Here is a 20,913-nt window from a genome sequence, read left to right on the forward strand (position 1 = left end):
CGACGCGCGGTCCAGGTCCGATCCAGAACTTCCAAAATTTCCCAGAACAACTGGATTTAGCGATGGATCCCAGATTTCAGAGTAACATAGCGCTAACTAATCTACAGGTTTTGAGTCATGCAGATACAATTTAAAGTGATTGATGCGAATTTCACAAGCAATCGAGTATAGCACTAATTACCCCAAAAACAACTACTTAGGGAAAGATAAGCACAAAATTTCCTGGGTCATTACAGTCTTAAATCTGAAAAGTTTTGAAAAAAGTTCGACTCGAAGTCCAACAACAATATATTTAGGATTTCCAGGACGCTTGACCAGTCGAGGGACAGGCTTAACCAGTCGAAGGGGTCCTTCGACCAGTCGAAGCTCTGGCTTGACTAGCCAAAGGTTACGCAGATTGTATGCGGACTGCGTAAATTTGAGGTAGTTTTCGGACTATTCCAAGTTGGTGTGAAAGTGTGGTTTCCTAAACTATAAATAGGAATCCCTAGGGCCTTTCTAAAACATGTTAAAGCTTTCTAAAGACATTCTAAGGGTTTTTAGAAGGGGTTCTAGGGTTTCAAAGGGTGTAGCAAGGGTGAGATTTGAGGTTGTTCGATTCGAGTAAGTCCTTTCTCTTTGTAATTTATGCTTTCATAGTGGATATTTGTCGCTTTGTTCCATGTTTTTTTTCCGAAAAGGTTTTCTACATTAAATCTTTGTGTTATCTTATGTGTGCTTAGTGCTCTTGGATTGCTATCCTAGATCCACATTGATTCCGCAGCACAAATCCCAATAGTTTTGTTGAGCTCAGTTGCCAGTCATTGGTTATACAAAGAAGAAAACAAAAAATAGAAGAAGACTGGGGATCGGGTTGTTGTTTCTCGTCTATCAGCCACACCAACTTCATCCGAGCTGACTTTGCCTTCACTCGACTCAATTTGGGATTGGGCAAACTCTTGAATGATCTAGACTCAACCCAACCTGCTTTGGAGAGAATTCAATCCAGTAGTGTGGCAGCTCATAGAGTTTTGATTATAACTTGGTTTGAAGGCAAGTCACTTTGAACGCAGCAGCATTAGAGATACTTATGGGAGAATTATGTCTCTGACGGGTTATGGAGAAATTGGGTTTTTCTACCAAGATGAATCAATTTCAGAGAATGTTAGATTCTAAGGGCACACGCATTCCCTAGCAACATTGTAAGCAATTTAAAACATAAGGTGATGACTTCTTCCTCTTGAGCTTTTCTCTCTATATTAGCTTAAGTAATAGTCTAATGTATGATTACTTGTACTAGTTATTGAATCTGATTTTCAAATTATATGCACAACATCTATCTTATATGAACATTTGTATGGTGTATTTGTACATCTGCTCATGCTTGTGGATTGCTTAATGGGCTAACTATTGGAAAGGCCCACTCTCTTCCTCAATGGGTCAACTATTAGAAAGGCCCACTCTCTTCCTCAATGGGTCGATTGTTGGAAAGGCCTATTCTCCTATTTAATGGGCCGATTGTTTGGAAAGGTCATCTTCTTGCTTAATGGGCCGACCGTTAGAAAGGCCCATTCTCTTGTTTAATGGGCCAATTGTTGGAAATGCACATTCTCTTGTTTAATGGGCCAATTGTTTGGAAAGGCCATCCTCTTGTTTATTTGAAAGGTCCATTCTCTTATTTAAGATAGCCGACTATTTGAAAGGCTCATTCTTTGCTTTAGTAAGCTGACTGTTTAAAAACCCTCCATCTTACTTGAGTAGGTTGACTATTTGAAAGACTCGTTCATTTGCAAGTTGAATGAGTCGACTATTTGAAAGACCCATTCTCTTGCCTGAATAGAACGACTGTTTGAAAGGTCCATTCTCTTATTTGGGATGAGCCAACTGTTTGAAAAGACCACTATCTTACTTAAGCGGGTCGACTGTTTGAAAGACCCGTTCCTTTGAAAGTTGAATGAGTCGACTGTTTGAAAGATCCATTATTTTGTCTAAATAGACAGACTGTTTGAAAGGTTCATTCTCTTATTTGGGATGAGCCGACTGTTTAAAAGGCTCATTCTTTGCTTTAGTGAGATGACTGTTTGAAAGACCAACTATCTTACTTGATCGGGTCGACTGTTTGAAAGACCCATTCCTTTGCAAGTTGAATGAGTCGACTATTTGAAAGACCCATTCTCTTGCCTGAATAGACCGACTGTTTAAAAGGTTCATTATCTTATTTGGGATAAGCTGATTATTTGAAAATTTCATTCTTTGCTTAAGTGAGCCGACTGTTTGAAAAATTCATTCTTTGCTTAAGTGAGCCGACTGTTTGAAAGGCCCACTATCTTACTTAAGCGGGTCAACTATTTGAAAGACCCATTCCTTTGTAAGTTTATAAAGTCGTCCGTTTAAAAGACTCATTCTCTTGCTTAATGAACTGATTATTTGAAAGGTCTATTTATTTGACTAGCTGAATGTGCATCCCCAATTGATGTACATTTACACATCTATGCATTTAAATAAGATTGTATCCTAGATTATCTCGTATGTATTCTTGTTAGACTATACTTAACTAATGTGGCGGTGTGTAATCTTGAGGGGAATTCACACTAAGCTAGTCACTCATCCTTTGAATATACAACTGTATAGGTAGTGCACATGGTTTTAAGTGATATTCATGTTCGGGCAAATGAGGAGCAGGGTACAAAGTCTACCCCAAGAGCTACTGCGCGATCTTACAGTTCAAGATTAGTAAAATATTGTTTTGTTTCATGTATCAAGTTGTTCCTTCATTTATTTGTAACATCGAGACATTGGTTTGTATAAGCCTTTGAGCAGCCACTTGGGTATTTGGATGTTATAATTGGACTTTCCTTCATACTTGATTTGTCCCCTTTCCGCTAAATTGCGAACTCCGAAAAAGAAAGAAAAATATACGTGAAATTTTACTATATTTAAAGGTTAACACTCAGGTTTTTGAAAAATGATTCATATACTCGGGTTTCGAAAACCGGGGCGTTATAGTTAGCTTAGGAAAAACTATTATAAAGGTTAGGAATGAACCCATTGAAAACTCCTAAAATAGTGAATAACGGTAAGCTCGAAGAGAGTGTGTCCACTGGGAGTAGAGTAAGGAAACCGAACCACTATACATGCTTGTGTTTATGATTTTTATTTAAGCACAATTTTGTTCATGCTTATATGTTTGATTATTTAAAGTATATGAATGCTTGAATTATATTGTATGCTAAACACTTAACTTGTAAGCACACACACGCTCACTATCTTTATAGACTGATTACTTAATTATTACATCTATTGTAATCTATGTGATTGGATGCTCTTTAACTTGGAAGACTAAATATTAATTTTTCTTATTAGTTTTAATTGATAAATTATATAAATTATATAAAGAATTTTAAACTGATCATATTCCCTCCCTCTAGGACTTGGCTATAATTATAAGCTTTGTCAAGTTTTTGCACACGTCGTAATAGATAACCACCATAATTTCAAGATACAACCCTTTGCTTCTCCTCATTCTCCCTCTCCCCATAAGCTCTTTGCTTTGCTTTCTAAATAAACCACTTCAGAGGCCTGGGATGACGGACAGTTGTTTCTTAATACCAACTCATGTGATTGCTACTCTTATGGCTGTCAGGTGATGTCAGTAATCATATAAGAGCTTTATTGATTATCAGCTATAGGAGATGATCATGTACAAATGTTTTGAAATTCTAATGAGATATGATCTTTATTAGCTTTGGCAGCCAATGATGACATCCTAAGGTTATTTTCAAGAGGTGTCAGAGACTCGTTTGGATTTTTGATGTTTTTGGGTCTGCTAAATACAGTTTTATCAAAGTTATGTGTGGTCAAGGTTTCTAGATAACTTTAAGAATCAGTTGATATCTAATTTAATTGAGATGAAAAGCTACCAATCTAGTCTATCAATCGTTGTCTAAGTTATGCTAAAGACTTTTTTTATCTGATTCATTTGGATTGTTAAGGTAATTTGGATCCGCTGGAAGCAGTTTTATCAAAATACTACAAAGATTCAAATGGTTCGATTATCAGATTGATTGGGTCCTGATATACCAATTTAATTTGTTAGTTGTTCCTAAAATGCCAAAGATGTTTCCCACTTAATTTGTATGATTATTCAATGATTTCTCACTTAGAGACAACTTTAAAACAAAAATAATAATAATTTGTTAGTTGTTCCTAGAATGCCGAAGATGCTTCAAATAATTTATTAAATTTACTAGTATTTACCGTGAGGTAATCTAATCCATACATTCCTTCATAAATGTACACGTGTCTCCAATCTTAAGCCCTAATTCAAGGACACTTGCCTATGGAGACCGTTGGATATTTTTCATTTCTAACCTCTAATTATGTCCACTAATCCGATAGTGATACCATCAACTAAGCTTAATTTTTGGCTCATGACATGTCTACGCGGGGTACCATAATTTAGACGGTTTGATTAGATTAAATGCCGCATGATCAATTTCTAAGTGCCTGCGTATCATCCGTCACGCTGCCAGAGTATCAAATTATTCTCATACAGCTGCCCACAGTGACAGGGTGTACGTCAAAGCAATAGCGGCGCAAATATGCCGCCGACGATGGAATCTGGATACTATGCATTTTGTCCCATCTCCATTTTGATGCGTACAGATTGGATTGTTAAAGTCATCTCATTCACTAGTTCTGCACATGTGTGGTGGATGGACACACGAGGGATCAGAACAGGGAATTAAAAAAACTCTCTGAAGAGTGGACTTTACATGCATCAGATCCAACCCCTCCATCAGGTATAACACTCTTTGTTTATCATTGATCAGAAAGATCAGTCTAGTTGTGGGTCCCTGCGCTATGGCCCGCCTGAGTTTTGGAATAGCTGAGGGGACTATTTTGATCCTGATGAGGCAAGTGAGATGAGTGGTCTGGATGGGGAGCATCAGTAGGATTTTGCACTTGGGAATGGATGCTATTGCGTGCGACAGGAAGCTAGGTGGGACCCACCGTGATGTTTATGAGAAATCTACCCCGTTAATCTGTTTTTCCATGTCATGTTAGAACATGGGCCGAAAATTGAGGCAGATACAAAACTCAAGTGGGCCGAACGATAGGCAACAGTGAGGATTGAACGTACACCGTCGAAACATTCATGTGGATGACCCACCATGATAATATTTTTGTGTTTTCAGTTTATCCCAGTAGGAGTGACCTTATGAACGGTATGGATGGAATATAACCCCCAAGGTGGACCCATGGAGGTTTCAACGCTAGGAGTTTCCCTACCCACTTTTTCCTTTCGTGCGGCCCACCTGACTTTTGAATCTGCCTCATTTTTGGGCGCATCTACTACGATGATCTGAAAAAACGGATGGATGGGGTGGATTTCGTACAAACATCATGGTGGGCACCACATACCTTCCTCTCTCAGGCAATCCGCATCCGGAATCCATGTTTCGAGCATCCAGATTGTCTATACAAGGAATTCCACATAAATGGGATGGGTAGGAACTTTCCATTTTAAAGCGTTTTAGAACATCTCCCATCCAATGCTGGATCCATGCAATCGATGGTCAGGATCATCCATCCATGGTCCCTAGATGCAGGGAGTCCTGGTAACTCCACGTCCTGAAACCGCTTGTTTCGGTATGCACCGTTACACTACCGCGATAGTTTACCACCATTTCCAAAATGGCGGTGACTCATCTCCTCACACGTGAAACTCATATGCGCCGTCCGGATCATCCAAATAAGAGTATCTTGAAAATCCAATGGTGAATATGTTCTTCTCAGTGTGATTGTGAAGTTAATCTCCGTTTACAATAGGCTCAGCGACTTGGACGGTCTGGATTGTTGAAAATAATGCAGCAGGTACAGTTGATGAGTGACCACCATTTTTTGAAATGGTGATCAACTATCATATGAGTCTACACACCTGGGACGCGAATTGCATGTGCGGCCCCCGGCCACAGGAAGTTCATGTGGTCGGAAGCTGTGTGGGGTCCACATATATTCCTGTGATAAATCCATTACGTCCATCAGTTTCTAAACATAACAGTAAGATAGGATTCCAAAAATAGTCGGATACAAAACTCATGTGGGCTATACACCAAATGAAACACTTGGAATTGAATGCCAACCATTGGAATCTTTGTGGGAGCTACAGATTTTTTTTAATATTTATATCAGAATGATATTTTCCTACAACTTATCTGGGTGGTAATAACCCTATGAACGGTTTAGATGGAATATAAACATCACGGTCGGCTCCATGAACGTTTCAATGGTGGACGTTTCTTTAATCACCGTTTCGTGTGGTATGGTCCACATGAGTTTTGGACCTGTGTTGCTTTTGGATTCCTGTATTATTGTGATGTTTAGAAACTGATGGACGGAGTGGATCATCAAAGAAATCTATGTGAGCCCCACACAGCTTCCGACCACAGAAACTTCCTGTGCCCAAGACACAGGCAATCCGCGTCGGGTGGCAGTTATCCCCATCTGTCTGCAACAATAGTACATCCGGAAGCATTGCTACTTTTACATCGGGATATTCGATCTGAAATAATTTCTCAATGATCGTAACCGTCTATAAGATGGGCCTCCCTTGTATAGATCATATAAGAATAATCTTCAAGATTAAAAAATCTTTTCAGTGCCCTATAAACAAAACTCAAAGTAAACAGTCTAAAATAGTAAATGATTAAAGGGCAGAAATATTTCAATCTGAATATAATTTCCAGTTAATCTTCCTCCATCCACAAGAGGCCCACCACATGAACGGTTCGGATCACTGCAAAATGATTCCAGATCCAACAACAACAGTCCCGGTATAAAAATAGCAATACGTAGGTAGGACGTGTTGCAGCAAACTTCAATTGTCCAAACATAGTCGATGGAGACAAACGGTTCTGTTTCATATATTCTCCCTCTCTCTCTCAAAGGCCATCGCATGGATTCTGGTTTGAATGAAATTACAAAAATACCCCCATCATTTCATCTAATTGCAGGGAAGCTCTCCGCTCATTTCATTCAAATCCAGCAATTCCTCAAGCATATAAATCCTATAAACCAAATATCTGTATTTAAATTTTCCCTTTGAAAATCGCCTCCTCCTTGTTATAGATTCAAATGGGAGCGGCGAGGCGACGATCGAGAAGCTGCATTTGCTGGCTTTTTGTGTTTGCAATCTTGATTTTTGTTATCGTCGCTGTAGTTATCAAATTTAAAGGGAAATTAATCCATCCAGATATAGTTCCTGGCCGGCCGGGTCCGATCGTGAAGAAGTATGCTGAAGCTCTGAGTATCGCCGTTCAATTCTTCGACGTGCAGAAATGTAATGTGGCTTGTTCCAACCTCCTTCACTTTTTCTTGAATTCATCTGCTGTCATCTTTTCCTTTCCTTGATTTGGCTTTTGGTATAGTCAGGATGGCTGGTTGTGGAATTATGGTGTTTGGATGGCATGGACCCAAATTTGCTCCCCTTATTGGATGATCACAGCCACTGATGAAGGGCTTGCAGGTTCTTATCGGGATGGACGTGATCGTCTGGCGGGTGATTTTGGGGCCATGTGCAATCTGCAGCAGACCTTTCATATCTGATGGTTTTTGGTTCTCATAATAGGTGGTCCACTTAGGCTCCTATGAGTGTATTTGCCCTTGTAATAAAGTCTGGATCATTGCTCTTCAATGATTAACCTTTGATTATGAAATGAATCCTCTTTAGAGAATTCTTTTATTCATTGACAAGTAATATTTTATATTTATTTATTTATTTATTTTTGCATTTTGATCATACCTAAACTGTGTTATGATTAATGTATATCGAAGAGGTTTGCCAGTGTGTAATCCGGACCATCCTCACCATACACTTTCCAAATGTCTCAGATGATCCGTATTATTGATTTTGTAGCCCTTCTCATGGCCTGGCGATAGGTGTGAAAAGTCAAGTTGATCAGAGTATTATAGCCATCCGATCAGTAGCGTGCAAATGGATTGAATGGGAAAAGGTTGAAGAAAAAGACAAATTCACAGCGATAGTACAATTAGGGTTGTCCAGTCGCTACAGTTTGTTTGATATGTGGCCCAAACATCACAGGACCCATCAGATTAATAAAATGTTTATTTCCTTTTTCCAATGTATAACTGTTTGCCAGATAAAGAATAGCATCTGAAATTTCTACTTCTTTCTAAAGCTAGTTATTACTTTTGTTATTGTTAATTTTCAACAGTTTCTGTTACTATCTTCCAAACTGAATGCAACAATACAATTGCAAAAATGCAACTCAAAAGCAGAAAAATTTACCAAAGTGAAGGTTTCTACATTTCAGTTCATAATGGTGAAGAAACCACAAATGAAAATTTCATGCATTTGGAACCAAATGGTCATAATTTCAATTTCAGGACAGGCCCTCACTTCGAATTGAATGGGATTGGCACTACTTTGGCATTGCCTCTTTATTGATTTTAAATTCAATGGGCTATCTGAGCACACCTAAAAATGAGTTTATCTCATTTTAGTTAATATTAATTATGTATTAGAGATCATAGTTTATTGTTCATTATCAGGATTATTTTTCACCCCTTACCCAAAAAAATAGAAAAAAAAAAATCATACATAGTTCTGATTAACTAAAATGAGATGAACTCAATTTTGGTGGCACCCAAACAGGACCTTAGTTTGTGACGTGAGTTTTTGTGTGTGTGTGTGTGTGTGTGTGTGTTCTCATTGTTTGCTTGAGACATGAATAAATGTGATCTTTTCCATTGAAATTATGGTAGATATTTCTTGTTTCAATTCCTTTTAGACAAGGTATTTTAATAGTTAAGATTGATTACTGAGTTTCTGTTTTTCTGTTTGTAATTTATCTCTGTTCAATCAAAATGATACTTTCTCTTCTTTGTTCTTTTTCATTGTCTTTAGCTGGCAAATTGGTGGATAACAAGATATCTTGGAGAGGTGATTCAGCTCTAAAAGATGGAAGCAAAGCTGGACTGGATCTGTCGAAAGGAATGTACGATGCCGGAGATCATGTTAAGTTTGGTTTGCCAATGGCTTTCACAGCAACGATGCTGTCATGGGCCATCCTCGAATATGGAGATCAGATGAAAGCAACAAAACAACTGGTGTCCTCACAAAACTCACTCAAATGGATCACGGATTATTTGGTCAATTGTCATCCATCTAAAGATGTGCTCTATATTCAGGTAAATCATCTTTATCACTCTGACGATATTTGCTCGCAGATTGTGTTAGTGTTCTCACAATCGTCACACAAAAACAAGAAATACATGAGAGCATATCCATTTCCAGGCCCACTGATGGGAAGGGCATCACCTCTCCCATTCCCTGGTCGGGCTGAAAGAGATACATCTAGTCGGATACCTTGGGGAAGGAAGAACATGAGTGAAAATCTGGTCGAGGACATCAAAGACATGCATGGTCATGTGAAAAGCTTAGCCCATGGTTGTGGGGCTTGTTGATATATGGAATATGTTCCTACCAAAATAGAGCTCCCTGGTGCAGAAGGTGCTACATTTTATTGAATGAGATATGAAACCAGAGAACCTAGTCTCCTTTATATGGATGGAAATCATAGGGTATTTTTTAGAGCAACCCAAAATAGAAATAAACCCACACGCAAATAGCATAACAATATGCTACATACACACAAATATTAAATATTAGGAAAATGCTGAGTTTATATTCTCAATAGTAAGAATTTCTGGTTTGGGAAAGGATCTTCTCATCATCGTAACTGTCATTGCCACTGTTGGCTGTCATCATCATCATCATCATAGCCTTGCCATAGTTTTTTGAGTTTGGATTGTTGAAAGGATTTTCTTAAACTGCAAACATATCTTACAATGCTATGTTTAACTGTATTATGATTTTATTTCTTATTTGGACACTTGAGAGAAAGCAAAAGCACTGCCAATATCAACGATTATACTGAACTTGAAAACACAAACCTTAGGAAATCCACACTTCTCTTGGAGGAGCACATGGGATCAAGTATGATAATCTAGACATTCAAAATACAGACCCCACTGTAGACATGGGAAGCCTGGAAATTACATAGTTGGACACAATCCTAACCATTTATGAGTCTCTGCCATGGTGGGCTCCGGGCCTGGGTAAAAGGGGAAGGTTGATATTTTGTGGGCAGATAATCATAAAACTTTACAGATCTACCCTTTAAAAGCTAAACCAAACTACGATTCTAACCATTTGATTTTCCTGGTAAATTTGGATGTCAAAAATATTCTTTCTGGTCTTGCATTTGGTGGGTTCATTCCATATGTGAAATTTTAAATCATGGAGATTATGTGCTTCTCGTGTTTTAGAAGTTATGTTTTCAATTCTATCTTTGAGTTAATTGCCATTTTCAGCAGTTAAAGAGCTAAAAAAGAGCCCAAGCACATTATGTAGCTTCTTAAAATTAATTATATATAAGAATTCCACCTACGGTCAACCATTTATTTTGTAGAGCTTTATCTTGCCATACTATTCCCAAATATGACAGATGAGTTTCTCTGATTTTTTTTTTTTTTTATAACAAGTTTACATAAATGATAGCATGTTATATTTTATTTCCAATAGGACTGAAGAGACTGAAAAAGAACTCTATGATAGTAAATTAGAAATCTAGGCTGAATACAGGTGTGTGTGGCATCCTTTCCTTTTCCCTGTTGGTGTATTCACTGTTAAAAACAAACACTAAGGATGTTAAATGAAAAATCTTCTATTGGGATCCTTAAAAAAAAAATTAGTTGAGAAAATCCAAGGAAGGAAAGTGAAGCTCCTAGGTCAAGATGGACTCCTAGTTCTTCTTAAATCAGTCTTGCAGGTAGCCCCAATGTCTTGATGTCAGAGCTTCCAACCCCCTCAGTCCATCACCCAATATCTGGAGAAAGAAATTGGACCTTTCTTATAGAACAACAGGGAATCAGTCCTTGGAAACATCTCGTCAGCTAGAATGAAGTTTATAGACCAAATATCATGGGAGGTCTTGAGATTCAAAACCTCCAATCAAACTCTATTTTTAGAGCCAAGCTAGGTTGGAGAATCATCAAAAGCAAAGACTCCTATGGGTCAAGGTGGTCACCACAAATATCTAAGCAAGAAAAAACCCATTTGAGGTTAATGGTGACCCCCCAGACTGCTTCTGTCGGAAGAACATTCTGAAAGTGTGCCATGTTATCGGCCATGGCTTATTCACGTTATTGGGGATGGGCAGAAAACCAGAATGTGGACAGACCCATCGATCCAAATGACAAATGTAGCAGAGAAATTAGGTCGGACAAGCCCCCATGAGCGAACTAATAACGTATTGTTTTTTTGAAAGGTAATAAATTTTTATTACCGATTGGGGGCCAAAGGCCCCGAAAATTACAACAAAGGATACAAGAGATTAAAGAAGCCCCCAGGACAGAGAACTAAAAAAAAAAAAAAAGCAAAAAAGAAAACCAAAGGCCCACACCCTGAACCAAAGAAAAACAAAAGAAAAAGGTCCACACCCTAGGCCAAGGAAAAAAGCTAAGGAAAATGGCCAAGAAGAAGAGCTAAGGAGAAAAGCTAAATAAGCCCACACCCCGGGCTAGGGAGAAACTAGTACAAGCTTGTCAACTCGATAGATGATAAAAGCATAACATCATGAGAAGAGTAAATATTAGCAGGATTTAAGAGGTTATTTTTGCTATGATTTGAAATAACACTCACATGGGCTCTTCTTGAGAGAGAGAGAGAGAGAGAGAGAGAGAGAGAGAGAGAGAGAGAGAGAGAGAGAGAGAGAGAACAACACAAGCATATAGCTGCATAGTCCAAGAAGATATGGCCGGATCCGTAACTGCAGCCAAGAAGTCCCCATTTCTAATCTCAAGAGCAATTTGGAATGTTAGAGGAACATATTGTTGGAAAGCCAAAATGGAGGATTCTAAGACTCTTATCCTGAGTGCTATTAGGATCTTCATCACAAACTCACTACCTTTGAGGTGGAGTAGAGATGGAACATTGATCTCTTACAAGAATCTGGGATCCCTCACCCATTTGATGTCAATGCTAAACTCCAAGACTACCTATTTTGGAAGAACATTTTGAAGGCGTGTAGCATGATCAGTCATGGCTTATTCCACATTATTGGTGGGGACAGGAATATAACATGAACTTGGACAGATAGATTAATACCTAATTTCCCCACAACCCAATCTTCTAATGCTTGGCACAAATGTAGCAGAGAAATTGAGCTGGACAAACTGGTGAGAAAACTTACAACATCTTAGGGGTAGCAGAGATAGAAAACTATCACTTAAAGAACCTGGACTCCTCACCACATATAGGCAAAGATCCCCAGTGTTGCTATACCTCCCATCACTGAAAGACCAATATGATTTGGAAACATAACAAAAATGTGGAATTCCCAGGCTTAGTACCTGTTTGGGAGCTTGTATTTCTAATACCTGGATTCTGAATCATGATGATTAAGAATCCATGGTGATCCTGAATCCTTCGGTTGTATTTGGCAGCAAGTATTCAGAATGCACCGGAACGCAAAAATAGCACTGCACCGAAATTATGTAGTATATTTATAGGAGTTTGAATTTGATTACTAAATCAACTTTAATATCCCTAATTAGTGTACATACGTGATGTTCGACACAATGATTGCAATAAGACCATTAAGATATATATGTTGGCCAAAAATGATGAAATTTCAAGCCTCTAATGGGCCACAAGCATAGGATCACAACCGAACAACTAACCAATGTTTTTTAACCGTTGATTTACATGGCCAACGTTTGGACTACTTTGATCATTCTATTGATGTAATTTTATTGATGCAACCGATAATCTGATTGCTTTCAGATATCATCAATGGGCCACATGTACAATGGATTAGTAGCCTAGTGGCACACATGCGACTTTCATGCCTTTAAAAATGAGCAAAAAATGAGAGGATTGGCATTCTCAGAAAAAGGAAGAGATTGCAAAACTCAGCAAAACTGAGTATTTGGAATCCATATGGAGTCCAAATACCTCCCAATCCATGCTGCTAAACACCCCTATAGTGTATGAGATAGACTTGAGAAAAAGTACAAGCACCAACCCCCAATCCCCCAAACTACCAAAAATAAAATAGAAGCTCAGAAGCTTGTGGGAGTTGAGTAGCGGGAGGATCAAGAGATAATCTTCCATGGAATACCCAATGCCCACTCCCCATTCTACAAGTAGGCCGAGGAATCCTGTGGCCACCTTTTCATTACCAATGAATTCATAGGGAAAATCTGGGCCAGACAAGGAAGGCTAACATATGGTGGAACCTATCGCTGATGCCTTAAAGAGATGGACTAGGATTGGAGGAAGGCCAAAAAGTCATGGGAGATTGGATCTGAACCCTTTCTTCCTCACCTGGCCGACTTGGGTGGATGTATCTCAGTAACACCATACTAAGTATATTCTAATTTGTTATAGAAGCCTTCTTCAAGGCAAGTGAGAAGGATGTCCTCAAAATGTTACTTGAGGAGACTTCAGATCCATTTAGCCTGACCCACTGGCCACAAAAGAAAATAGACTATTATAAAATAATTTTCTTATAGGATTTTTTTTTTTTTTTGTTATGCATTTGTTTATTGAGTTCCAAAATTGTTCTAGCCAGGAATGTGAGAAGGATGTCCTCAAAGTGTTACTTGAGGAGAGTTCCGATCTGTTTAGCTTGACCAGCAGGCCAAAAAAGAAAATAGACTATTCTAAAATAATTTCCTTCTAGGATTTTATTTTTATTTTTTATTTTTTGTTCTGCATTTGTTTATCCAGTTCTAAAATTGTTCAGATTAGACACCCATGACACGTGTGCAAAGGTGTGCACGTGCGTAGGTGTGCAGGGGAGCATGACTCTCTCTCTCTCTCTCTCTCTATATATATATATATATATATATATATATATAGGGAAAAGGTTCTATATGGTCGAGCTGTGTGGGCCCCACCATGATGTGTGTAGAACATCTACCCCATCAGTGAGATGCACCATTCGATATTGGGCCTAGGGCTTAAAAATAAAGTCAATCCGTGACTTGTGTGGGCCACACCACATACAAAAGTTGAGAGGGGTTACCCTCCATTAAAACATTCATAATCATTTTTTAGGCCCACCGAGATGTGGTTCACAAATCCAGCCCATCCATTATGTGTGTCCCACTTGGATGAGGGGTCAGACCAAATTTCAGACGCATCCAAATTTCAGATGGGCCCCACCAAGTGCTTTTATATGTTTTAGGCATGTCTTCACATGATTTTAGATGGTATGGCCCACTGGAGTTCCGCATACAGCTGATTTTTGGGATATCCCATAATTTAAAAGGAACCCATCAAATGCACGGTGTTGATGTTCAACATACATCGTGGTGGGGCCCACACAGCTCGACCTCATGGGGAGTTCCCATGAGCTCGACCGTATAGAACCTATATATATATATATATATATATATATATATATATATATATATATATATATATATATATATATATATATATATTCAGGATCTTCTAATCTAGGGACTGTTTATGGACTGTTGATGATAAGGCCCATCATCTCACCATCAGCCACTTGCAGATTGTTTCATACATTTTTACTACTTTTATGCAAGGAATCACTCACTCTAGATATTTGTGCTGTCTTGTTTTGGAGTTTCTTTTCCCAATTCAATAAAATTCCCTTGATTTTGGTAATGGCATTGAAGTTCATTCTTCTGTTTTTGAGGTGGGTGATCCTGGTGTGGACCATGACTGCTGGCAGAGGCCAGAAACCATGGCCGAAGAAAGACCTCTTACACAGGTGAACAAATCTTCTCCAGGAACAGAGGTTGCAGCTGAAACTGCTGCGGCTCTCGCATCAGCTTCTCTGGTTTTCAAAGCCATCAACTCCACGTATTCAGATTTGCTTCTTGAGCATGCTGAACAGCTATTTACATTTGCTGACACTCATAGAGGTTCTTACAGTATCAGCATTCCACAAGTCCAGAAATTCTACAACTCCACAGGATATGAAGATGAGCTATTGTGGGCTGCTGCCTGGCTCTATCATGCAACTAGTGACACATCATACCTTAAGTATGTCACTGTAGAAAATGGAGAGGAGTTCGCGGATTGGGAAGAACCATCATGGTTTAGTTGGGACAACAAACTTGCAGGAGCACAGGTACTTGCATATATCCATTTCTAAGAAGATGCATATTCCCCTTTTTCCAGATACATTTGTCCTAGTTTACTCTTCAAATATATTCATCTACTTTCTGAATATAAGTTGTAATTTACATGTTATTATGGAAACTACTGGATAACTCTTGTCATTCTTGAAGCTATAGAATCAGTTTATGCTATGAAGGGAAAACAAATTTTCTATCTGTTTTCAATCCAAAAGCTTTACATGATGGAGTAACTTGATAAAAGAGAATTTACTGTTATTCCTAAAGTTAGATTGTTTGAAGAATTCCTATTCTTCATGTATCCAAAGAAAAGACGAAATCAGGAAAACAAAGAAGATTGATTTTCTTAATGAGTTGGGTAATAAGTTCATCCCTGTGCCAAAACTAAACAAATAGAAAGAGAAAACTTTGCAAAGGAGCCTTGTATACCATTTGCTTCCAGAAGGTATCTAGCACTATGAAGTTGGGAGAGTGAAAATCCATTGCAAGAAACCAAACGACCATTTGAAAGTCTCCCTCAATCAAAATAGTGGCTGTCTAGCATTTCAACTAATAAGAGCTTATTTGCTTATTTCTAAAAAAACAAATCTTTTTTAAAAAATAGATTTTTTTGGTAATGGTCTAATTTTACACCTACAAAATTTAGAAATAAGAGATTTACCTCTTAATTCTTTATGCAAGTAAAGTTTACTTTTTTTTTAAAAATATTTATTTTGCTAAACGGCTAATTTTGGGAAAAGTTTGTCCTTGAACTTTTTAAGTAATTCTCATCTTACCTTCTTCTCTTCTCTTTACAATCTCTCTCTCTCAGGTGGGCCCACATGATGAACAACCATATTGAAAGCGAGCCCTTCATGATGCATGGTCGAAATTAAGGTGGCCCAAAAAATGAATGGTTAACAGCAAAGGTGGGCCCCACATGATGGATGGCCCACATCAAAATGTGGCTTTACATGATGGATGAGATGATCCACATCAAATGGGACCCACCTGATGGGCGGTCCACATCAAAGGTGGGACCCACATGATGGATGATTGATATCAAAGGTGGGCCCACATGATGAATGGCCCATATTGAAGGTGGGACTCCACATGATGAATGGTCCACATCAACGTGGGCCCACATAATGGATAGAGTGAGCCTTACATGATGGGTGGACCAAATCAAAGTGTGGTCCCATGTGATGGACAATCCACATCAAATAGGCCCCACTTAATGGATGGTTCACATTCAAGGTCTCGCGTGATGGACGTCCCATATCCAAAGTGGCCCAACATGGTGGGTGATCCACATAGAAGGTATGCCCCACATGATGACTGGTGGACATCAAAAGTGGGCCCCACATGATGAATGGCCCACATCAAACATGGGCCATACATGATGGATGGCCCACATCAAAGTGTGGCCCTACATGATGGAAGCCCACATCAAGTTGGGCCCCACATAATGGACAGTCCACATCAAATGTCGGCCCCTAATGATGAATGGCCCACATCTATGGCGGGCCCTGCATGATGGGCAATCCATTTTGAAGGTGGGGCCCACACAATGGACACAACAAATGTGGACTCCACGTTATGAGCAATAGATATTGAAGGGTCCACATGAAGGACAATTACCACGGATGGTGGATCCCACGTGATGGATGACCTACATCAAGGTGGGCCCCACATAATGGACAGTTCACATTAGAGGTCGGGCCCTAATGATGAATGGTCCACATCCAAGATGGGCTCCACATGATGGATGGCCCACTTTGAAGTTGCCATACGATGAACCGACCACTTCAAAGGTAGGCTCCATATCATAGACGACTCACATCCAATGTTTGATATGATGGACAACCCACATCTAAGGTTAGAGGCATGAAGGGGCGTGCTTGTATGAGATGGAGTTCTTGCAATTTTTTAAAATGACAGCAACTACCCCTAAAAAAGTTCAATTTGAATGTCTTACCAAATGTGCTTATTTCAAATAAGAGTTTATTTATTTATTTATTTTATTTTTTATAATCTGAAAAAGTGATTTTACTGTATGAGCTTATTGTAAAATAGGTGCTAGAACAATAAGTCTTAATTCCCTAGCTCTTGTTAGAGTAGCTCTTATTGTGGATTAGATAAGAGTTGCCAATCAGGCCTTTTTTTTTTTCTTTTTTTTTTTTTTTTGTTTTGTTTTGTTTTGTTTTGTTTTGTTAGCTTGTTAGTACACCCACTGTCAGGTAACACTTCACTGTTAGCCAACCCCACTAGGGAATCGATGCCAAGACCTCAGTGCCAATCAGACCCTTATGTTACCAAAAAAAAATGATGGAAAAATCATAGGCCCCACTTAGTCTTATAAAAGACTGAGGATTATGTTTCAGCCTACCCATTCAGTAGCTTTTTTCCAAACCTGCGAAGGACTTCAAAACTAATACATTGCATAATGGCTGAGCTATTCTAATAGTTAGTCTTCAATCTTTTGGGCAGGTTCTTATTTCCAGGGTAAGCTTCTTTGGCTCAGATAAGGCCTCAAAGGAAGAGAAAGTTGGCCTCCAGTTGTACAAGAAAACAGCCGAAGCGGTTATGTGCGGTCTTATACCAGACTCCCCATCGGCCACATCCAGTAGAACAGATAGTAATTTCACTTGCAATGTTCTTTTACTCTTATGTATTTGTCCACACATTCCTGTCTTGCTTTATTGCTATCCTGTTTCTATTAATTGCATGGTCTCTTGCTATACAAAGTTTGTTCAACTAAAGCCATTAACATACCCTTCAGTATGGGTATTGACTGAAATGCTGCTGAATTTTATCAAAAGGATACTTGAATTGTCTGAAATGACTCTAAAATTAAGAATCCTACATCTCATCCCACAATGCCACATTTCATGGAGCTAAGCCCACATGCATCTATTCACATGCAACTCTCCCTACATGGTCAAATAAGCTGATATGTTGATGTGTGGATACGATAAGATGAAAATCAGACTCTTCCACTAACCTGATGGGTCACATGATATAGTAAATATGGATCTTTTGGAAAATTTAAAATGTCCACTGTTCCTTGTATGTCTGGCCACTTACAGTTACCAATTTTATTATTATTTTTAAAATTTATAAATAAAAATAATTAAAAAAAAAAAAGAATATCTCACGCAGAGAGAGCTGAACATTGCATGTCCCAGAGGTCCCACCCATATGCTATACGTAGAGGGGTGCATGTGCACTTAGAGAAACTCATGTTTCACATAACTAGAATAATTTTCTCTTAATCCTCACCAAAGTTTGGCCTATAGAGATAAATATATAAATTACATCCCAAGCCATTTGTAGAAATCGGTTTTAGTCATTTATGTCCGAGTTAACTAGGTTGGTAAATGTTGTAAATGGAAGCCTCTCTGCAGTGTAAAGATTGCAATATCTAGCACTTTTTAATAAGCTTCACTCTCTTAGTATTTTTTACTTCTTACACAGGTGGCCTGATATGGGTAAGCGAATGGAATTGTCTGCAGCACACTACAGCCTCTGCATTCCTTGCTCTAGTTTACAGTGATTACATGTTCACATCTCAGACACCAGACCTTTATTGCAGTGGGAATTCCTACTCACCTAAAGATCTCCGTGATTTTGCAATTTCACAGGTGCATTCCCAATACATCAAGAAAAAAATGCATTTTGCAATTGTCCTGTTTTCTTTTTTAAGAAATATTTTTGAGCTTCTTTCATGCAATTAGACATTATTATTTTCCCACCTTCGATGCCTCTCATGATTCTTCCACTTCTTTTCTAGGTCGACTATATATTGGGTGACAATCCTATGAAGCTGAGCTATCTTGTTGGATATGGGGAGGATTACCCACTTCAGGTGCACCATAGGGGAGCTTCAATTCCGGCCGATGTGAAGACAGGCTGTAAGGGCTTCAAGTGGCTAGAGTCGACTGAACCCAACCCGAACGTTGCTGTGGGAGCACTCGTAGGTGGTCCGTTCTTCAATGAAACGTATATGGACATCCGTAATAATTCCATGCAAGGAGAACCCACCACTTACAACAGTGCCTTCATCATGGGCCTCCTCTCTGGTTTGGTTACGAGATCCTCTGTGGTTGAATCATTTGACTAGTCCATATGTGTTCCTTGCTAACTAATCACTATTGATGTTTGTATACTGTATTAATACAGTGGGAGGCTGGTTCTTGTACAACTGTTGTAAGGGAGAATTTTGGGCAACTACTAACTTGTGGGGACCACTGTGGTGTGTGTATGGCATCCAACCCATCCAACAGGAGGTCCATCATGAAAATGGTGTACCCAAAAATCAGGCAATCCAATCATCAGGTGCTGGTCCACCATAGAAAATTAATGGACAACTTCCCAAAAACCTCTATCTTCATATTGTGGCCCACCTGATTATTGGATCAGCCTGATTTGAGGCATTCCATTTTCATGGTGGGATGACTCTGCCGGACAGGTTGAATGCCTTACACTAACCTTAGTGTGCCCCACAATCAACTAGTTGCACAAAATTCTTCTCTACAAGAACTTGACTCTAAATACGGAGAATGTAGAGTAATTTAGCTTGGGGAACATTCTTTTGCCATGTTAGCAGCATTTGGGCCATGTCAACTTTCACATCTTCAAGCTATCCTTTATATAGAGCCATTGATTGGTTGTTTTCATTGTGTTTGCACATCTTTCCAGCTATCCTTTGTATAGTCCTCAATGGAGTGGAATGGCATAATAGGATTCTTGTAGCTGACTCCAATTAGTTGGGAACTTGGTATAAGGCTTATATGATGATAATGATGAAATGATGAAGGTGATTTAGTATATGATCTAAGCAGCCAATAGGCTCTTTCATTGCTTATTTGTATTGTTGGCTCATCCCCCACGGGTCCCACCAGGTAAACCATCTAGACTGTTGATTGATAAGATACATGTCGAAAAAGATTTGGGAGCTCCTTATTTGATGATTGATGGGGGTCTTGTGAGCTAAATCAAGTGTCATACATCTCGGGCTTGAAGTTACGGAGCTCCTTCAAAGTAGTGGCATTTGCTTGGTTAGTGGGCGGGAATAAGGTCCTCCTTGTGGATAACTTGTGCAAGTGGCATATGATTAATCTAAATGTTTGTTTATCATGCCTTTAAGATGAGGAATCGGTCAACTATATTTTCTTCATTGCCCATTTTCATCAAAGGTTTGGGATGGTTTCTTCCTTATGTTTGGATTAGCATGGGTTGTGCCAAGTTCGATTGACCAGTTCTGGGTTAAGGGCAAAGTGGGGAAGCGGATATTTAACATACAGGTTTATGGAATATTTAGCTGGAAACGATCAATCGTTGTTTTAGGAAACAAAGGGGCCACATTTCGGAAGTATTCAATAGGGCAAAATTGAATGTTATGGAATGAGCTCAAGCAGCTAATATTTTGCTCTCTGGTCAGTTTCTTATCTGTTGGTTGAATTTGTAGTGGGTTTTTTTTTTTTTTTTTTTTTTTTGGACTTTTTTTAAAAAAATAATAATAATAATTTCTTTGGCTTTGGCCTTTTTAAAAAAAGTTATTATCATTTTAAAAAAAAAAATTACTAAGTTGAGTTCTTTTAAGAGATCCTCTAGTGTGACTATAATTTCATCTTTCGGGAGGAGCAATAATACAATCAACTAAAAAATCTATTGTATGACCAGGAAGTTGGAAAACACTAGACATTTGTTTATAAAAATTTTCTAGAAAGAAATTCAAAAGAACAA

At 38.7% G+C, this 20,913-nt stretch overlaps 1 protein-coding gene across 1 annotated transcript; it reads left to right on the forward strand.

Moving 5' to 3' along the window:
- The first annotated feature begins 6,957 nt into the window (after positions 1-6,957).
- On the forward strand, positions 6,958-19,844 carry LOC131237311 (endoglucanase 24-like). Its single transcript, XM_058235013.1, has 6 exons — positions 6,958-7,321; positions 8,909-9,192; positions 14,742-15,179; positions 17,656-17,803; positions 18,643-18,809; positions 18,959-19,844. Exons 1-6 carry the CDS (start codon positions 7,117-7,119, stop codon positions 19,286-19,288), a joined length of 1,572 nt encoding a protein of 523 aa, XP_058090996.1. The 5' UTR covers positions 6,958-7,116; the 3' UTR covers positions 19,289-19,844.
- Positions 19,845-20,913: the final 1,069 nt, after the last annotated feature.

Source organism: Magnolia sinica, chromosome 2, assembly GCF_029962835.1.
Source record: "Magnolia sinica isolate HGM2019 chromosome 2, MsV1, whole genome shotgun sequence".
Lineage (NCBI taxonomy): Eukaryota > Viridiplantae > Streptophyta > Magnoliopsida > Magnoliales > Magnoliaceae > Magnolia > Magnolia sinica.

Bases quoted from the DNA above. Each gene is read 5' to 3' on its own strand.
- LOC131237311 (XM_058235013.1), top strand. From the start codon at position 7,117: ATGGGAGCGGCGAGGCGACGATCGAGAAGCTGCATTTGCTGGCTTTTT. The intron at 7,322-8,908 runs GTAATGTGGCTT...CATTGTCTTTAG, and splicing joins ATTCTTCGACGTGCAGAAAT to CTGGCAAATTGGTGGATAAC. The intron at 15,180-17,655 runs GTACTTGCATAT...TCTTTTGGGCAG, and splicing joins ACAAACTTGCAGGAGCACAG to GTTCTTATTTCCAGGGTAAG.